Genomic DNA, 20400 nt, shown 5'->3' with positions numbered 1-20400 from the left:
AGCAATTTCTTCTAAATAGCTTCGACTTGACCACTGTTGTGGTCTGACACTTCACGTATCCCTGCTTTTTGTCATATTTCCTCATCATTACTTTGCCTGCCCTCCTTCACTTCATTCCCCTTGAAAGTTAAAAGTAATCAAAGGCTTGGCATCCGACAGCTCAGCTCTTGTGCGCGTTCCTCTTTCCCTTATTCTTTGGCAAACAGTGGCACCTTCGCGACAAAAAGGCCTCATTTCAAGTGTGCTCCGAATCTCTGCGGAGGTATGCCTGGTTTTGACACTGTAGCTAAATAGGGAATACTTTGCCATCCATTTTACAGCTCCATAACTCCTTTACTCCTCTGGGACCCACAACTCTTTTCATCTGCTCCTAGCGCTGCTCCGTGACGATGTGGCCTAGCTGTCACCTCATAACGCTGGCATTAACATAGCTGTTAGCAGGTGCAGCACTGCCGTGATAAAGAAAGGGACAGTTTTGTGTCAAATGCCAAATTAGGAGGGAACGGAAGGGAATACAAAGGTAAAATGGAGGTTTTTCATGTGTCTGAGTCATGTTGCTTGCAAAGGTTGTGGGATGTAGTGAAAATAAGTCCTGATCACTGTCTAATCAGGGCCAAGACTTGGGTCTGCCTACCCAAAAAGGGGCTTTGTTTGGTACTTTGTTTTACTTTGTAATTGAGGAGGAAACCGATAATCTTGGTGCTACATCCTGTATGTTGATACTCAAACACTCTATAAGCAGAATTTATTTCAAATCTGTAGTACTTGACTAGCTCTGATTGTGACTTGGCCTTTGAACTCACTATTATACAATAAAAGTGTGCAAATTGAAAACAGAAATACCTGACGCCATTGTTGAATATTATTGGTCTATAGAATATTCCAATGTCATCTCAAATCCAATTCTGCTTAGTTTTAATAAGTAGTAATAGTAAGTAGTAGTAGTAAAAGTATTAGATAAGTTCAAAGTGGTAATTGAATTCTTTCATTATTGTTTTTTTCTATAGTTTACCACCATATTTTTTAAATTAAAAAGTCCAATTACCACCAGTGATATACATTCATACACAATATTTATCTACGGGGCATGTTAAAGGTATAATGGCCGATTTTTCGCCGATTTGAGAACTCAGGCGGAAGTGCACATGCGCACTCCGCCCGTGCAGACGCACACAACAGCCTCGCTGCTACACATGCGTTTGTTTTTTAGCGCGACGGATCGCATCGCTTCTCTCGTCTCCGTAGATTTTCGTCTCTTCTGAGCCAGCTCGAACTGTCTTTAACTGTCTTAATTTTGTCCTGTACACTGAGGGAACTATATTATGATAGATCCATGCGCTTAGACACGCGGGTATGAGTATGTCCTCAGGATGGGCTTGTGCAAATTGAACTGGACCTGAGCACTCGGTAGGATGTGTGTCATGAGGGCGAGACACATAGCTCAGTTTGATCTTGGATCTCGTGTTGGGCTGTCAGTCTGTGCCAGTTTTACGCAGACTGTGACCAGGATTATGGGTGAACGTGGTGTGACAGTGGGGATTTATTTGACATTTTCCAAATAGATCTTCCTCTTTAAGCTGAGCACATTCAAGTCTGCAGGTCCAGTCTGGCCCAGACCGCACAGTAACAGGTCCAACGCAGCGCAAAGAGCCTTAAAAGCAAGAAGTCCGTTCGTTTACCTATTGAGCTGTGAGAACAACAACAACAGTTTCAGCTCTGGTATTCATACTTCATATAGAAGCGTCATGTCAGGCCCCGCCCCCGTGATCCCCAACAACTGTTTCCACGCCGTTGCTATGGACATTATTATCACAGATGGCTCAGTTGAGCGATTGTGGAGAGAGGAGTGTAGTGAGCTACATAATTCATTGTGTTTTATTACAATCAGTCACATATTCACTGAGAAATGAGCCAAACGAGGAAGTGAATTTAGACGCAGCAAAATGCAATGTAACAGGCGGAGTGTGGACTTGAGAGACGCGGTCAGCATTTTATAACCCGTCCAAACCTGACCCGCAATGAAAATAGAATTTCTTGTCCTGGCCTAATCCGACATGCGGGTCAAAACACAACATCACTAGTGTCAGCGCTGCACCGTGTGTGCGTCTGTTTCAGGCAAGACAGAGGGAAGATTCCCCTCTCCTGCACCGCTCTCTCCTCCAATATAAAACCCAATCAGGTTAATATTGCTCATTTATGCTTGGGGAAAATATCTAAAACTCATAAACATCCCCAATCTATTATTAACTCTACATTTGAAGTTTATTAGTTACAATTCTGGACAGTCACAATAAGCACCAGACCACGCCCTCAAGTTGCTTTACTCTACCTCATATATTGGCATATTCACGCTCTGCGCTGTCATCAGTTGTGCCGACTGCAAGGTGTGACGCAGTTCTGCTGCGCCCACGTTACCACTACCTCCGGGGACAAAATATGGCCCCAGGTCTACAAATGAGGCGGCAGTAGCTCAGTGGTAGAGTGCTCGTCTTCTGATCCAAAGGTCGGCGGCTCGTCTCCCCGCTCGGTCAGAGCAATCAGATCCACTGGCCCGCAGGTTGGCGGTGCGATCGCAGCTGCCTCATGTGAATGCTGCCGTTGTGTCCTTGAAAGGCAAGACACTCAACCCAACTCCCCCAGTGTCTGCGTATATCTGGGGTATATGAATGTGTGTGTGAATGGGTGACTGGTTCCTTGATGTAAAGCGCTTTGAGTACCTTGACAGTAGAAAAGCGCTATATAAATGTGACCATTTACAAATGATGTTTGACTGAAATAAATATATAACTTTATACTTGAACTTCAAATGTAATATAGGAAGATCTTTCTCTATTTAGTTCTGAAATGTGAGAATCTGTGCAGCCAAACGTAATGTGGTATTTATTGTTGATGCCGCCCTCATTATACGGATCATAGATCAGTAAACATTACAACACAACGTGAATCAACAACTTGTCATCATATTGTGCTTACACACCCAGCCTTGAGCATAAGTGATGTACATTTACTATAACAAGTACAGCAGTATTACAATCATGGTTGATTCATCTGTACAAGTGCTACTATATACACTTTAACCTTTTCAATAAAGAAATGTTCTTTTTGTGACTTTTCTAGGATGATGAGCCAATCAGAGGTGGGGCAGATGGCAGAGGCAGCACACACCTTCGAAAGTTCCTCAGCCAGCGCCACAAAAAGTTACCATGGAAACAAGAGGTACATTTTGTTTCAGTCTGTCCCTCTTCCTTGATTTCTATGCGACTTTAACCCTTCTTGATTTTTCTCTAGACTGATGACCAATAATTTTAAGCTTTCTTTTTTCTTTTTCCTTTTTTTCCTCAATTAGCTCATCAGCTAATGCCGCCATGGACACTCAAATGTTCTCCGCTCCATTAGCAGCTACCCTTTATGAGGATAGATTTATTAACAGTTTATCGCTGCTTTTGTAACCGAGTGCCTGTATCTTCATTCTGTCACCAGATAATTTAAGTGCAAACGCATTTTCAGTATCTGCAAGGCCCAATAGAGATCCTCTTTCTTCTGCGATACGCTTGCTGCCAGAACAAAATGGTTCATGAGGTTATGACGATAAATTATTGCTTGATGATAATAATGTTTCTTCCACACGCATTAGGGGCTATATTTAAAGGTACCTCTTGACCTCCAGATTACAAGTCCATGTGATTCATTCTGATTTCTCAGCTCACTTAGTTTGCACATTTTCTGTTACAAAGGGAGCAGCAGACAGGGCAATTAGCTGGTGATTTTGTGATAAGAAAAGCAACTCCAGATGTGCAACCTGTTCACTCGAGTTTAATTAAACGTGTACTGCATGTGTATGTGCAGGTCAGATCTAACAAATGTGATTTATTACTCGTTCTAGGGTCAAGTTGAACAATCTCTGCTGAACATGGCAGTCCTCAGGTCAACCCTAACTCCCAGTTGCTGAAAAGGGACATTTAAACTGCTTTTCTTTATACACTTTTATGCTCTACATTACATGTTCAGTAGTAACATGGAAGCTGATGTTTTATTTGTGCAGAATCTCAAGGGCAAGCCTGTCTTGAGGAAGTACAAATCGTCTTTATTTTCTGTCGCAGCAGCACTATAGATCAGAAAGAAAATCACCCTTACGGCGCACAAAATAAAAACACAGGTGTCATGTTGTCAAAACGGCAGTATTTGTGGCACCATGATTCAGTTTTTTTTTTCTTATTTACTTCCCTTTATTGATGGGGTCTGTGGTCCCTTGTTTGCTTTATATCAATCAATAAGATAATGCAATTGTAATACATTTGAAAATAATCTACTTCTTTTCTTGCCCGCCTCCATTCACTAACCTAGCATTTACAAATTAAGTTCTTAATCTTAAACATATCAATTCATAATAATCAAACTAATCTTTGTGCTAGTCTGTCACTTAAATGTAAATGGTATTTGGCTTATTTTGATGTTCCCTTGATATAAATTTCAGTCTTCAAAACCACACACAATTCACTTTGACGCTATATTCACCCCATTACGTTCTCCTCGTTTGTCTGAATATTTTATACAAATTTGGTGAATGAATAATAAAAACTGCATCGTTCAAAACTTTAATCATCTGTATTATCATTCTGCTAAATGAGCCGGATCCGCCAGAACACACTGGTGCGTACGGTAGCTTTCCTCCGCCGCCTATGTGTCCTAATTACCAGCCCTCTTGCTTTCTGGTGGCACAGCCAAGATGGCAGAGGTCTGGGGTCTGCAGAGCTCGCACTGTCAGAAGCCTGGAGTCCGGCTACTCGGGGCCCGAGCGTTGCCATATGTCTGCTGTCACACAATGGCATAGGTCACGCGGATATCAACAATGCGCATGCACATGTTTCCCGCGGCTAATGCAAGCAAAAGGCACGGACAACTAAAAATATACAGTACATGACCAGGCTATTCGAAGACGTTAAAGATGAATCTTTGGCAGTTTGTTTATTGACTCTGCAGGCGTTGTAATGAGAAAGGCTGCGTGCTGAGCGAAGCTAGAGGTGACTACAGATTAGCCCAAACATGCAGCAGTCGTGCGGATGCTTTTTTTTGTCAAGGGCACAGGCACAAGGACGCGGGGAGGAAGGAATTTTACATACAAGTGAAACATAATGTGCTTTAGTGGTTTGAGTCTGATTTGAAAGTTGCTCTGAACATGCTGGAAGCGTTGCGTGTCTAGTGTATAAAACTATTTTCACAATTTTGAAATGAAGAGATTCATGAATCACTGTCAAATCAACCATCAAAAATGTAAGCCACATGTAAGCTTGTTTTGATGATAAATCAGATTATGAAAATGTATTAAAAGTGAGATTTAATAAAGATCATGAAAATGTTGTAGCCTCAGGACTACATAGTTTGATTGTTCTATGGAACAAAATGTCTGGAAAAAATGATCTATGTAAATATATTGATATTATGCTGATAATGTGACTAAGTTTTCATGTGGGGAAGCTGTAGTGACTCATACGTTAAACAATGCCAGTATAGTCTGTGAACATGAAGGTGCTTTGCATTGACCCTGTGTGGTTTTGCATTACATCTCTGTTGCAGGCAGTGGCATAGTTTTATCTCTATCTCGTTTCCCACGTCAGACTTGGCAGAATGCTGGACAGCTGACAGCACAAATATGGCACCCACTATGTCAGTGTTTAAACTGTTTCTATTCCACCTCATGAGCACTGGCTTTTTCCAAAATGGCATGTCATAGCTGAATAACAATTTTGACACATTTTACAAATGATATGCCCCACACTCCATGGTTTCATACGTCAGACTAAAGAAATGCACGGGCTGTGTGATACAATGAAAACATGCAATCTTTGATTACTATGAAGATCAAGGTCATAGAGTTGACTGGATTAGGGTTTATGGGGCATTTATTCAACAGCTGCAACTAGAATCAGAATCTTTTAATAATCCTTAAAGGAAATCATTTGCTTGATCTAGATTGTAGAACTAGAGCTGCCAATCAAACTTATACTATGTAATAAAATGTAATGATGTCAAGAGATTGACCAATGTATTTTTCATGGCCGATGGATGTCGATAGCAATGTTTTTGAATCTAGAGCAGCTGATGGCCGATAAGCTCTGACAATATTTTGAGGCTGATTTATGAAGCCGATTTTAATAATCTCCCCATACGATGCATTGTATCTAATATATAACTGTATATAACTCATTACAACTGGGATCTGCTCTACAAAAGAAAAGTATAGTAATAACATTTTTCTTCAATAAAGAATACCATTTCTATAGAAATCATTTTTAAACATCCACAGCCCTGTTAAGTTTAGGTAAGTGTTCAAACATAGCACCATCTCTTTTAAGCCCAAATATACCGACCTTTGCTAGAAATTCAGAATCGATACCGAAAGTGCACAAAAGTCTAGATGTATTGGTCTAATGATTTTGCTTCTTTTTAATGAGATGGTAAAGAATAAGTGTCTTAAAGTGTAAGAGTTGCGATCAATCTTACTGTCCAACATGGGGCCGGCTATAGCTATAGACAATGGTGAGCATTGCCCACCATATCAAAAACACCCCCCACCTCAACGCGCATCAGATTGAGCAAAAGCCGGGTCTGTCCGTACACGTTGGTGCATGCACGCAAATGTTTAAATCGTTCCCCCTTTTACTTTCTCACACTGTTGGTTGCCTAAGCTATGACTAAATTCAGTCAGTCATTCATGGGAGCGCTTATCAGAGGGAGGGGTGCGTCATGGCGCGGTGGAAAGGACTGATTTGAAACCATGATAACCAAGGGATTCTTCTATTCTTTATAGACAGACACAGAAAGACAGAGGAGTGTTTGCTTCTCGCTCGCTGCACCTGCGTGTTCCTTTCCTGCCCCTCCCTGTCCGTTTCAATGAGCCAGTCCACTGTTTTGGCCCTGGCACGTCAGATGTGGGTCAATGTTTGTTGGTCAAGTTTTCTGTGGCTGCGGCTCAGTGCGGCAGGTGATGATGCCCCGCCCCCTGTGCGGAGCTGAGGACGTGCACTCTGTGAGATTAATATTGGCCTTTTCAACCAGATAGTTCAGCGGCCAAAATTACCTCTGGCCACTTAATGCATTTTACAATAACATTATGCCTGCAATATAGCCTTGGCATCATCTGTCTCAGGCTGTATTTAAAATAATTAGACCTACATAGTAAGAGTGAACAAATAATTTATTAATATCCCTATTTCATCTGAATTTAATCATTTGAATCATTAACTACATCCTTTATTAGCGACCATATTGGCCCCTACCAGTCCAGAAACGCAGCTTCAATTCGATTACATCATTGAACTGCCTCCTGGATCCACTGTTGTCACCCAATAAGACTAAGCCTATCATTTAGCTCTCAAGAAGCATTGTCAAGTGTAGTAAACGGCCAACTCACGACTCGGCTTCACAAACTGGCTTCTCAGACATAACACATATATAGTGACAAGAGAGGAGGAGGGGTGACATTACTTCTGTCTCCAGTCGTCTCCCATTCGCACCAATTAGTATCATGCAAGTTATGAAACCAGAAAGCCTGTTATTTGTCTTATTTGTCTCATCTTTCTGTGGTATGTCAGCTTTGAGCATTTCTACACCAAATGTTGAACCCAGAAGTCGGCCGCTTGTTGGGGAGAAACAGCACAAGCTACATCCTTCCCCCTCGTGTTACACGTCTCTGGTATGACAGAAGACATGTAATTTTAGGACAGATGGCAGCTTATACCAACCCTCATTAAAGTGGTTGATGAGGCCCATATGAAACCCATCTTCTGTATTAGAACAAGAAGCCTTCATGCTTACCAATGTTTACCATTTTAGAGTTGCTTAAAATTGACAGTAATTAGATGGATACTGTCGACCTAAAATTTGAGTGTCTCTAATTTCAAGCTCCATGAAAATGTTACCATTTATTAACAATTAACACAAATACAGACTCAAACGTTAGGATGTTATACCATCTGACACTACACAAACCATGTGTGTTAAATCATGGATTGGTACTAAAATTTGAAAGATTTCTGCTACAAACATTGAATTCAACAGTTTTATTTATTTATTTATTTGTCCATGGGAGTTTTTGTTTATTTGTAGGAGATCTTCTACTGAAAGTGTTTTTCAGACTTCCTATAAGTGATCTGTTCTTCTGTTTCTACCTCTGTATCTACCTGCGTTGCACCAATGAAATTTCCCCATGTGGGACAATAAAGGAATATCTTATCTTTTAGTCGCCTGACCAGCCAGTCCCTCCTACATTCTGTTCAAATGCAGAAGGGTCTGGAATCGGACCATTCTCCAAGCATGAACCACCGCCGCTAATTTGTGTCACGTTTCTCTCAAATGTGGAAGACATCTCTCAAATATTTTCGGAACATTCAGAACAAAATGTATAACTTAATTTACCTCAGATTTACAGAGTTTAGTGCGTCACTTGTTGACTCAGCAGAAGTCGGAAACGTTTCTCAGTCCGTGTTATTTTAATTTTTTTCTCATAAGCCTCCATGTTTGTTTAGACAGAACAGACAATGCGTTTGTCTGATTGGTTGATCCGCCTGTCAATCACTCCCTTTGAAAATTGGAGCGACTGGGTTGGATTCCAGACCAAAACTTCTTTGTAAATCATTTTCAAAGCATGTGGTCTTGGCAGGGCAACTGTTTTAGTCCTTAAAGAGTCATTTATGTTCATATTACCACACAAGAAAACCATTCAGCACTGGTTCAGAAAATAAAATTAGACAAAAGTATCTTCCACTGTATAAATAAGTGAATGTGAACGGTGTGGCACTACGGTTTTAGTCAGAGAGAAAAAGAAGGTAGTACATCATTTTCATTTCCAATCCAAAGATGTCAAAAGTGTTGCACTGTAGCAACATAAAACTTGACCATTTCTCCTTTGTGTGTCCCGGGGGATTGTGGAATATAACCCTGGCCCACTTCTTCAAGCAACATCAAGTCTCGCGTGTATTCCCCTGGGTTTCGCCGTGTCAGTCCCTGCCTCCTCTCGTCTCTGGGCTGCTCTGAGCGTCCATTTGTCAGAGCCTGGCTGCCAGTGGGAGCGCAGAAGGCTTCACCAGATTTGTGCGAGAACGAGGGAGAAGAGAAGTAGTGCTCTGGTTCTTGGTGCAACCAGATGGGTGAGGGAGCAGCGATATGGGGGAGTGGGGGAGAGGGAGACGCAGTGTGAAAAGCTTACTGCAAAGCGAGGATGGAGGCTACACACTCTCCATTCTCAAGAGTCTGCCGTAGCTGTGACAAATGGTTATTTTTAAAGTGAAATTGCTGTTCTCCCTCAACCTTTATTTATTTGTTGTTTGGCCAATATTACTCCACTTTTAACGTGATGTAGCTTTTTTGTTTCTGTCTCATCTGGCTGCGCTGGGGCCTGGTTAGATATGAATTACATAATCTGTCCATGATTTAGTTTCTTTGTGATGTTTTGCGTGTTTTTTGTATGCACCAAACAAAGAGCGCAAACTCCTTTTAAATGTATCTGGCAGAAAACTCTTGAGAAACACTCTCACACTTTCACCTTGCCAACAATCTAAAGTGGTTCTCTCGCTCGAGTCCGGATACGGGACAGAATGAGCGACAGCAGAGAAATGGACGGTTAATGCACATCCAGTTTAGTCTCACACTTGAATTGACAAGACACGGTTAGAAATGAAAAGGCCAATGCACAATGTTAGCACAAATATACAAATATTAGAGCAAACTTCACAAGAACAATTTCTTCCACCCTTCTGACCAAAAAAACAGTGCTGCAGCTAAAAGTAAGCTATTCGGTGCCTCCTAAGCTCCACAAGGACGTGGTTGTATGAATAATTAGAGCCTTCTAAAGCTGCCTGCTTATTGCTGTTTGACGAGAGGACAGGGCCAGACTGAAATGGGTTTACTTAGAACCCACAGGAAATCTATTAAAAGCTTTACATAAGAGATATTTACACAGTACCCTCTGCTGTACTGCTTTAACTCCTATCTGTCTTCTTCACTGCCACTTTCCACTTTGTTGTTTAAAAATCTGTCTTCTTTTTGGCATATTTTGACATACAAAAGCAATTGAATTACTCCAGTAAACTGACGTGTTTGTCCAACAAACTAGCTCATGCATTAATACATGAGCTGTGGTGATAGAGTGCGGTCAGATGACCATTCAGGTTTGGGAAGGAAAGTGAGTTGCATTTTGGGTCAGATCTGCTTCAATCGCTGTGTGATACTGAGACCTTCTGTCAACAACTCTTCTCCTTAAAATACGGACTTAAGAGCTCACCGCAGGGAATTGACTTTAAAGAAGACATATCATGCTTTTCCATTATTGAACTTGAACACAAGTCGATCATCATTTCACATTGTTTCATTGTAAACGACAATATTGATCCAAAACGTCTTAATTATTCTTTCTTTCTGTTCCAAACTGCTCATAGTCATTTACATGTTTTTTATTTTCGAAAAGGGGCTATGTGACATTTTTTATAACTGTACATGTATGGCCCAGAGTCCTAATTCTTTATGCAATTAATCTTAATGAAGTACAGAGATATGGGTGGGGAAAGGAGCACAAAAGCCTTAAATGCAGGACAAGACAGGATTACTCAAACATGCATGAATCATTCAATCAAAACACAACTCTGAGTAAACTAATGATGTAAGAATAATAATGTTAAAAGCTAGTAATAGTTTATTTTGCATAACATTGCACTTGTGGTGGAGTGGCTAGCAAACATGTCTCCCATGCCACAGTGTCGTAAGTTTGACAGTTTACTACGTGTCTTTTCCCAGTCTTGTCAAATAAAGCCTACGGGCCAAAAAATCCTTTAAAAACACAACAAAACGTGTCCCGACTGAACAAAGCCATGTCTATTTTCATCAACTATTTGATCATGTTTCCACAAGAGAGTTTATTGACTTTACCAGAAAATATGGCATTGATTTTATGTTATGAAAAACTTATCCTCGCATTTAGTTGGTGTAATTGAAAAAAGTCAGGTCACTCTATCTGTGTTGTTCTTGTCCACAGCTAACATGGGTCCTTGATAAATATGGTCTGGGGCCTCTGTATCGCCTCCGATGGAGATAACTCGAATCTTTAGACCTTGACGGTTGTTCTATCGGTTTTGGAGCTGATTTGATTGTGATGATGTTCTGGAGGGAGGGAAAGATACCGGTACCTTTGTCAGTGATTAACTGTGCACGGCTACATAAAGATCCACCTTTTGAGAAAGACAAACTCTATTCAATTTCTTCATTTCTTGTTAATTGTTGGCTGAAATTCCACAACACTGGCGTCAAGGAGTCAGTTCTCAGCCGCAAATAGCTCGTCTCCACCTTTGATAAGGCTTTTTGTAAATAAAGTCAAAGCAATCACAGGCTGAAACCAAAATATACACATGGTTTGACACAAAGCATTGCTGTGTACAAAATAAATTTTCAGTGACATCGTTGCCAATATTTTCTGTGTTTTCTTTCCCTAACACACTGGCCATAGGAGAGTCATCATTTCTAGTCTATAAACCATGTGTGTGCTTGGGGAAAGTATACCCCAAGGCGGACCAGTCTCTCCATCTGTCCTTGCCGTGTCCTGTGATTTCCCAGTGAAATTCAGACAAATGTCACAGTTTAGACGAGGGATGAGTGCAGGCAAACTCCACACATCCTGGCTGTGCATGATCCCTTCTGGTGCATTCTCTGCTGTCGCCGCTCTCATGCAGGACAGACACTCCGTTCGAGGCGCCACAGAATCTATTTTTCCTACTCTCAGGAAAAATGTCATGGATACAGACCACAAAAACTACATTAGTGGCTGTGGACAAAGTTTATTTTTAAGTGGACATCCTAGTGACCAGCACGTTGAATGAGGTTCTGTGTGTCATAGCAAAATGTTCTTTTTTTGTGCACTAAATGTGTTATATTTGTGTTTTGCAGTATAAAGGCCAGGCAAATCTGCATGTCTTTGAGGACTGGTGTGGCTCATCAGTGGTACAACTACGGAAGAACTTGCACTTTCCTCTTTACCCCCATGTAAGTATTTTTTTGATATAATATTATAAAGTTGGAGCACAAATATGAATAATATGAAAGTAATACAATGAGAAACAAACATATTTGCTTGGCCAGTCACATTCTTTTGTTATTAAATGTAACCTAATTTAGAGGTATTTCTATTTTCTCATGTAAAATGTTCACTTTTACAGACTAGGACCACAGTGAAGAAACTAGCAGTTGCACCAAAGTGGAAGAACTACGGCCTGAGAATTTTTGGCTTCCTTCACCCTTACCGAGACGGTAACTTGGCTCATTTTATTAGTGGTTCACTCCAGGGGCTTTGCAGCAAATGTCCTTTCTAGGAGAAGACAATTTCCCAATTCTCTTCTAATGAAAGCACTTGAGAGTAGCTAATATAGAGGATTTTCTCTTTTTATTAGAAGTGAATGCCAGAGTTCTCCAACTAAATTTGAGCACAATACCCTCCTGACCTCCCTTTCCGCCCATTAACTGTGGCTCAAAGGTTATTCTATATCCAGGACTTAAACGTGACCAACAAGAGCCCTTCTCACCATTCCACCTGACACAACCTTTTGTTACATGCCCTGTTAAATAATGGTCAGAGGCTCTGATCATCACAGCTGTAGGATGTAGAGTGCACTGTATTGCCAAATGATCTATTCCTGTTCTCAAACTGTGGTACATGTACCGGCGGTATGCGGGCTGCCTCTGGTGGTACATGGGGCCCAAATATTATCTTTGTACTTGGTGTGAAAACTTTGTGACCCATTAATCTATTCCATCAATTACAATGATCATTTGTAGAAAAGACTTCAGTTGTCTGGACAATTTCTATCAAAATGTCTAATTTTCAGTTTTCCAGAGTCTGATGACTACCAGGGGATTACACCGATACAATGTTCATTTGTAATTTAGGCAATGTATCCTTTTGGTGCCCTATTTAGTTGAACTTGTGTTAGTTTGGTTATCACTTGAAAATATTGCATTGTTTTTGTTATTGTTCTTTTTGCCATGTTCCCAGAATGCATTTTGATTGTGTTTATTTGGTCCTCTAGGTGACTTCCAGTTCTCTGTATCCTCCGACGATAACTCAGAGTTTTGGCTAAGCTCAGATGAGAGTCCTCTTAATGCTCGCCTGCTTGTTTATGTGGGACAGGTAAGGCTTATGTCATTTTGACAATTTTTTGACTGAAACATCAAATACAAATACAAATACAAATTCTCTTTCTACATCATCATCATCATCATCCTTTTTTTTGTTAAAATAATTTCTGGCCAAGGAGTTTTCATTCTTCTGTCATGATTATCCTACAGAAAAAGTAGTCCACACAAGCAGTCTAATATGGTTGTATAAATACTGCAGTTAATTGGATTGTAAAGGTCAGACGCTTTTGTTATTTTCTGTTAAGTTGACATGTTGAAATGTTCAGTCGTGACAGCTTCAAAATGTAAGCCCTTTATTCCTTTATATTCAGCGTGTGTTCAACTAGCAGCAGGAGGGACACTGAGTGATTCGACCTTGTTCAGTGTTAGTAATCTACTGCTGGCCTCTTGGTACCATCGTAGCACCAGAGCTATCACTCATCACAGCACAAGAGTGAGACAACCAGGGCCCAATGTGCAGTGTTTAATAAGATGCAACAATTTATATACAACATATTCTCAAACCAAAATACATCCTGGTTTCTGCTACCAACTTAAAAGATTTTCTTGGTGTACAAGTAGAAATGTCACAATAAAAGAATATTATTAATATAAAAAAAAGCCAGATAAAAATGTACTTATTTTACGCATATTTTTACTATTTAAGCATATGGATTAAACAACAATGACTTATTGTAGCTGCCCACCAATCTGACGATTATTGACCCGAGCTAGTGAACTGGCACGGAGCCAATGTTTTTCCAACATTTAAATAGAATCAAGCCCCTATGGGAAATGGGATGTACAAATGTTCGCCTCATGAAACGTAGCAGAGATAGATCTTCATGAGACACGCTTACACTTGAAAATGACCACCGGGCTGTGAGGCAGAGGAAGTCGGGCATATTTGATCCAAATCCTGCCACCACTTTGACGGCGTGTTTAATAAAACGATGTAGTCCTAGTGTTTTGTTCCACATGAGCTCAGACTTGACATGCCACATCTAGAAACAAAATTATCTATTGATTCACTTTTTGGTTTTGCTCCCTGACAATTATTCTGATTCTGGTTGTTTTTTGGATATCACTAATGCTGAGTTCACACCACAAGCGTCAAGTTTATTTTCAAAAGTCAACGTTTTTAAGGCGCCTCCAGAGCGTCCGAGTGGTGCGAATCCAGCATTTTGGCCGTTTAAGCATCGCCCGCCCCGGACGCGTGTCCAGGATGTTCAAAGCGGCTGAAACAGAAGTTGACGTGGCCAAAAAACAAACTTCGGTAAAAAATCCTCCCGATGCAGCTCCTGAGCAAATTTATTATGATAGTCACCAAACTCGGATCACCTCTGAAGTATCTGGCTGACCCAGACACCCCGCTGATGTATGATATGTTTTACACTTGAATAAGACCACCGCCGTAGGGACCGGAAGTCGATCATATTGGATAGAAATTGCTCCGCCGGGTTTACTTTATATTCAAAAAAGTACTTGTCCTAGTTTTTTTGTCCGAATTAGCTCAGATTTCTCGTGTCACATGTAGAGAATACATGTAGAGATAATCAGACAATAATAATAATAATATTGATATTCCTTCGTTTTCTTGTTCACACAAAAGTTCCAAAATTGTTTGATTGGCACAAAAGATGGGGAAATTATTGTACACGCCAAAAGATGCAAAAAAAAAAAAAAAAAGTGAATTGGGCATCTCCCATTCAAATCCTATTAGACTTTTCAAAAATATATAGAGACGTAAATCATTTTGTGCAAAATGACTGAAAATAAACAGACACATTACTCAGGTCAGGTCGATCTATAAAATCAAGCTGCATTATGTACAAGATTGCCAATTCAAAGCTGCCAATGTCCTTCAGTGGTGCGCTGCGCCGTAAACAGGGGGGAGGGGCCAGATAGGAGCCCGAGTGGTTGGTCAGGTTGGGGAGAATGACTTGCTGGGGCGGTCACAGTTCAGAGACGGATGCGCGGGAAGGACCATCATCGACGCTTGTGGCTTTAATAACGGGCGGAGTGGATTATTCAGTCTGTAATTGATGAGCATAGGCAAAAAGTGCGCTCGGCCTGATGTAAATGTATTGGTTTTGGCTCTGGCGACATTAATAGATATCGTCTGCTCACTTCACAAATGTCACATATGAACTTGCTCAGTATGTGGGCTCATACACGCTTTTTGCATCGTGTCACCTCATGCCGAAGGGAGCTGAGATTAATTAGCGAGCAAAGGATATTGATGTGACATTTAACAGCAGAGAAATATCATCTGCGTAATGGCATGGGAGCACTGATGTGGCCGGGGATCATTCATCTTGCAGCTGCCTGACAGACAAGCGCGAGGCTGCCAGTGTGAGGAGGCGACACTGTGTTCCACTTAAAACCGCTGCTTCAGACACCTTTTAACTGTAGTTCGCTTATTCGAGACGCCGTATGAACAAATAAGATGTGATCATAAATAAAGTGTGATTCTATGTGACCTAAAAAGCCAAGGTTATATTGGTTCCTGTCCCAAGCCTGCATCGTTTGTGTCTCATAGTGCATCATCGGGTCTAAAATATGTGTAAATATTAAGTACTACATGAATCATAGGGCATAAATAAAGTCTTGACTTCTAAATCATAAATGTCCCCGCACACAATAATGATTTACGCCATAAATTACGAGAGAAAGTGCTACACCACAGTTTATATATCGCAAAACTCCGCTGTAGACTTGACAGCTCGTCTATTTCAACCACACGTTATACATTACATTGACCTTCAGTTGTTGCGTGCTGTTGCTTACACCTTCCATTTAGCTCAGGTCATTCCAGAGCAATAAATGGAGAGCTTTTTAATAAAAAAAAATCCTGCAGGGACGTCCCCCCTTTGCATACAACGGTGCTTAAAGTGAGAAGACTCCATTGTCCTGCTGAGGCATTAATCATATTTCTGGCCCAGAGCTAATCTGTAATGAGATTTTCCTTCAATCAGAATGTCCAGACAGTCACTACAGGGACCGAGCCAGCCCTGGGAATGTCCAGCTTTTTTTGTGTGGCGCATGGTCATATATTTGGTGGTGACACATGTGGCATTGATACATGTGCTTTGATGGTTGTTTTATATTGTTCAAAAAGCAGAAAAATGCCCCAGAATATGTAGGTCATAGCCGTGTAATCAATAATGAACTTGACAGGAACACGAGCTGCCTGTTTCTGCGTTCAGTGTACTTTGTCACCACCATCATTTACTATATTTTAGACTTTCACACAGAAATCTTATTATTTTCCACCCTTTCCCAGTATCATTAAAGCTACACTTTTGAATTTGTACATCCCATTATTAGGGGTGAGAAATATTAAATCAAATTATTATATTAAATTTGATAAATAGACGATTGAATGTTGGTCTGACTAAAATGTGTCAGAATATGCCTTTAAACATATTAGATGAGGTTTAATTATCAGAGAAAATGCTAAAATGCGAGTTGCAAGCGTTTTAAAGCTCTGATGTTCGGACGGTCGGAGATGCTGGTGCAGAATACATTTTAATTTTAATTTTAATTGAGGTTTTGCCCAAAAAACTGAGTAAAATCAGCGAAAACAGGAAAAAACAACAACATTTTTTTAGAATCTCCGTTTTTGTCGTCGGCGGGCTCGCGAAACAACTTATTAAAAAACACTCGCCTTAGGATCCTCACTTTTTTTCATTTTTAGTTTTAATCAGCTCTTTTTGTACTTTTTTGTTTTAACTATAAACAGAATACTCAATATTTGCATGTGATCTAAATTTTGATATATTGCCTTCCTCTTCCCATAATTAATTCTTTGTTAATGCAGATTGATCCGTTTTAAATCGCGTTGTTCTGCACTAACCAGCACCAGCACAATAAGTGATAAGTAACTACACACAAGAAACTTTTACAAACTAAGCCAGAATTATATCCACGGGAGACCACGTTATTTACTGAGCCCATTCTCCGCACATTTCTGCATGTTAAACTGTGAACATTAACAAGCACAAACTGTGAGGAAAATGGTTTTGCCACCAAGACGCCCAGACATTTACCACACTGCTTGAGGCCCCTCCACTGCAGCGCGCCTGCTTTGATTTCCCTCCCCGTTCTGTTATTGGAGCAGAAGAACATTTGGATTCTCACTATCCCAACAGCCGGTTTAGCCCCAACGCTAACGTCACTTTGACTGAAATGCAAATAGACGCGAGGAGTGGGTGATGGATTACAGACTTTGCCACTCTGAAGAAACTGCGGGTTCAACCGTGTCGTGTGGCGAGATGAACGAGCGTACTAACTTAAGTAAATGGTCTTAATAAGCAAAGTATGACGGCGAAGAGCAGTCTGCGGGAGTCATAACCGTTCAAAAGTTTTAAAGCAAAGCAGCTTCACTTCTAAGCTCATCAGATGCTAACAGCCTGATAAATCATTCACTTCAGCGCCATAAACAAAACCAAGACAGTTGTTTAAAGCGTTGCCGACATGTGCCACTGCCGGTGCAATCAAGAGCCATTATGCTTCTCTCTGCAGTTTATTACTGCTATAAAGAATTATTCTATTTGCCTGTGTCAGTGCTGTGGTCGTGTGTATTGTTGTTTTTGAATTGGCTCAGGAACCTATATCTGCATCACACACTCCCAATTATTAGATCTGATTTTTGAGTTTATCTTTGTTTTTACATGCACAAAAGACATCTGATTAAAAAAAAGGTGATATACGATGTAATGTTAATTTTTAGAGTAACTTTTTTTTGTAATTTTTTTTTTGCCACTTTAATTTTGCCTTTTTTCTGGCATAATTTTCTTTGTCAAAACTTACACAGGTGTGAACAATGTGAAGAAGAAAAATCACGTCAGATGTAACTGTTTACTTGTAATTTCAATAAGCCAGAAACCAGATAATGATCACATTTTTGCTGTAAACATAAAGCTACAAGCCCTTGTTACAGCTGGAATAAAACCACCAACCTTTGGGTTTGGGGGTGAACGCTCAACCACCAAAAATGTGTAAAGACCACATGGTAATTCTATTTTTTTTGTATGTATTTTTTGGGCTGGAAGGCTTTATTAGACAGGAAAGTTTAAGCGTGAAATGGGGATGAGAGAAAAGGGAGGACATGCAGTAACTGTCAAAGTCGAGACTCGAACCCGCAACACTGCGGCCGCCTGCACTTGGAGCCTTGCGTACATGTGCTGACGACTTAACCACTCAACCACCGAGAAAAACACCAACCACCTGGTGATTCTAAAAAAATTGTTGAGGTTATTATCATTGTGGTATTTGTGGTATTAAGTATCTCGCTACAGTTGTCCTATCTAATAAAGCCTCCGGACCAGAAAATCTTTCCAAAATAATAATAATAATGTGGATGTACAGAAAATGCCCCAACGAATCTATTGTATGGCTGTAGATATGGATTAAGCATTAGCATTGTTACTGAATTGATACTGATTTAAGATACCATTATTGTGAACCGATAAGTAAGATACCAAGAAACGTACACGGCCTTCACTCTTCTTGGCTTTTCTGGTGTACTTTCTGCTGTGAGGAGATCTTCATTTGAGCGATGACTCAGAGTTCAGTGGAAGTCATCCTTATCTGCGCCTGTGTGACTCTGCCTCTGCGTGTAAACGTCATATTCTATGTGGTTGTTTCACTGCACACACTCCTGAGCCCCAGTGTCTCTTCTGCAGGTGTTCTCTCCCGTGTTCATAGATTAATCCTGTCAGAAGGGACTACATGGCAACCCTTCATATTGGAAACATTAGTGTCACGGAGCATTATCTTTGCACATATTTCAAAGATATCAATTTCTAGTAATTCTCCTGTTATGCTTGACAGATCCACGTTTGCCCGGTGACTAATTGCTGAGGTCGACATAGCACTGATTGAACATTTTTTACTTCTGTTTTCATTTACATTCGCCGTATTTTTTCATAGTTTTGGCCCGGGTGCGACTTATACTTATATTTACTTATATATTTATACTTATACACGCAAATTATATGTGATATTATTTGTTATTTTCACACTTACTACTACTACTTATACTTATACATGTTTTTTTCTTCTCTATTATGCATTTTTTGGCTGGTGCTTATACTTCAGTGCGATTTATAGTCCAGAAAATACGGTACTACTGCTGCCTATTTTAGATTATTAGATTACTATACTGTGACCCAGCCGCTGAGTACTCAAAAAGGTTTTCTGTCCAGTTCCTAAATAAATAAATAAATCAAAAAAAGAATGAATAAAGATTATATCAGTACATAGTAGTCTTAGATATTGTATCATTGACTTTTCATTACACAAAACACATTTTAACTATTTGATCTAACCTTTTGCAATGTAGTAAGACTTATTGCATTATGTTTCATTTATGATAGTGCTACTGCAGATACATACTAAAAGGTTTTTACCCATAAATAGAATCTATAGCATAGATCTCCAATAGGCTCTCCGCAGGCTGAATGTGCTGAACACTCAACAGAACACTTTGCTATAACGTTTATTGTATGTAATCAACAAGTTAGAGACGAGCAAGATTACTTAAAAGGCTATGAAACGTGATGGTTCATCTATTTTACCAACAAATAAAACATGTTTACTTGTGGACTTCGGTTTTATAACTTTATATTCATTGAATTGTCTTACCCTGGTCCACTGAGTAATTGAACAAAGCAAAAATATAAAAAAAATGTTGCAGCTTTACATTGCAACATAAACTTTCTTTAGTTCTTTATCAATTCAAACAAGGACTCAAGAGTTTGTGATGCACAGGGGCAACTACAAGCCACAGTTTGAACAGATGAGACTGTGTTCACGAAGCACAAAGAACAAAACACTCCGGTACCTGCATCGTGGACCTTTTTGAATATGAGGTACCATAGTTCCCCCTTTGATATGAAAGGGGGAACATAGGTACCGGGGAATAATGGTACCGATATAAAAGGAGCCGATATATTTATCAATGTAAAATAAAGAGTTATAAATAGTAAGTTTAAAGGCAGCTGATTATAAAAAGTATGTCAGGCTATTGTTAGTATCTGCGCTGCAGACTCTATTTCCCATGTGCCCCTTGTGTTTGTCATGTGCTCCCATGGTTGTTTCTGTGTCTCCGCCCCTCACCTGCCGTCTGTTACTTCCTGGATTTCCCAGTCACCTCCCACCACACCTGCTGTCAGTCTGTTCGTCACTTGATGTCTGTCCTGCTTGTACTCCTGCCCTGTCCTGCGCCTGCCTTGTTTA

General features: G+C 40.2%; 1 protein-coding gene across 1 annotated transcript in view; it reads left to right on the top strand.

The window, feature by feature from the left end:
* Positions 1-20400, top strand: part of b4galnt4a (beta-1,4-N-acetyl-galactosaminyl transferase 4a) — a 149388-nt gene that overhangs the window by 66509 nt on the left and 62479 nt on the right. Inside the window, exons 3-6 of the mRNA XM_072436028.1 lie at positions 3118-3216; positions 11932-12027; positions 12201-12291; positions 13068-13168. Of these exons, the coding sequence (XP_072292129.1) occupies positions 3118-3216; positions 11932-12027; positions 12201-12291; positions 13068-13168 (387 nt within the window). The remainder of the gene's footprint in view (positions 1-3117; positions 3217-11931; positions 12028-12200; positions 12292-13067; positions 13169-20400) is intronic.

This window comes from Eucyclogobius newberryi, unplaced genomic scaffold (genome assembly GCF_026437365.1).
Source record: "Eucyclogobius newberryi isolate DKJ021-1_F unplaced genomic scaffold, fEucNew1.0.hap1 SCAF_7, whole genome shotgun sequence".
Classification (NCBI taxonomy): Eukaryota; Metazoa; Chordata; class Actinopteri; order Gobiiformes; family Gobiidae; genus Eucyclogobius; species Eucyclogobius newberryi.
This window is presented reverse-complemented; position numbering and strand designations above follow the sequence as displayed.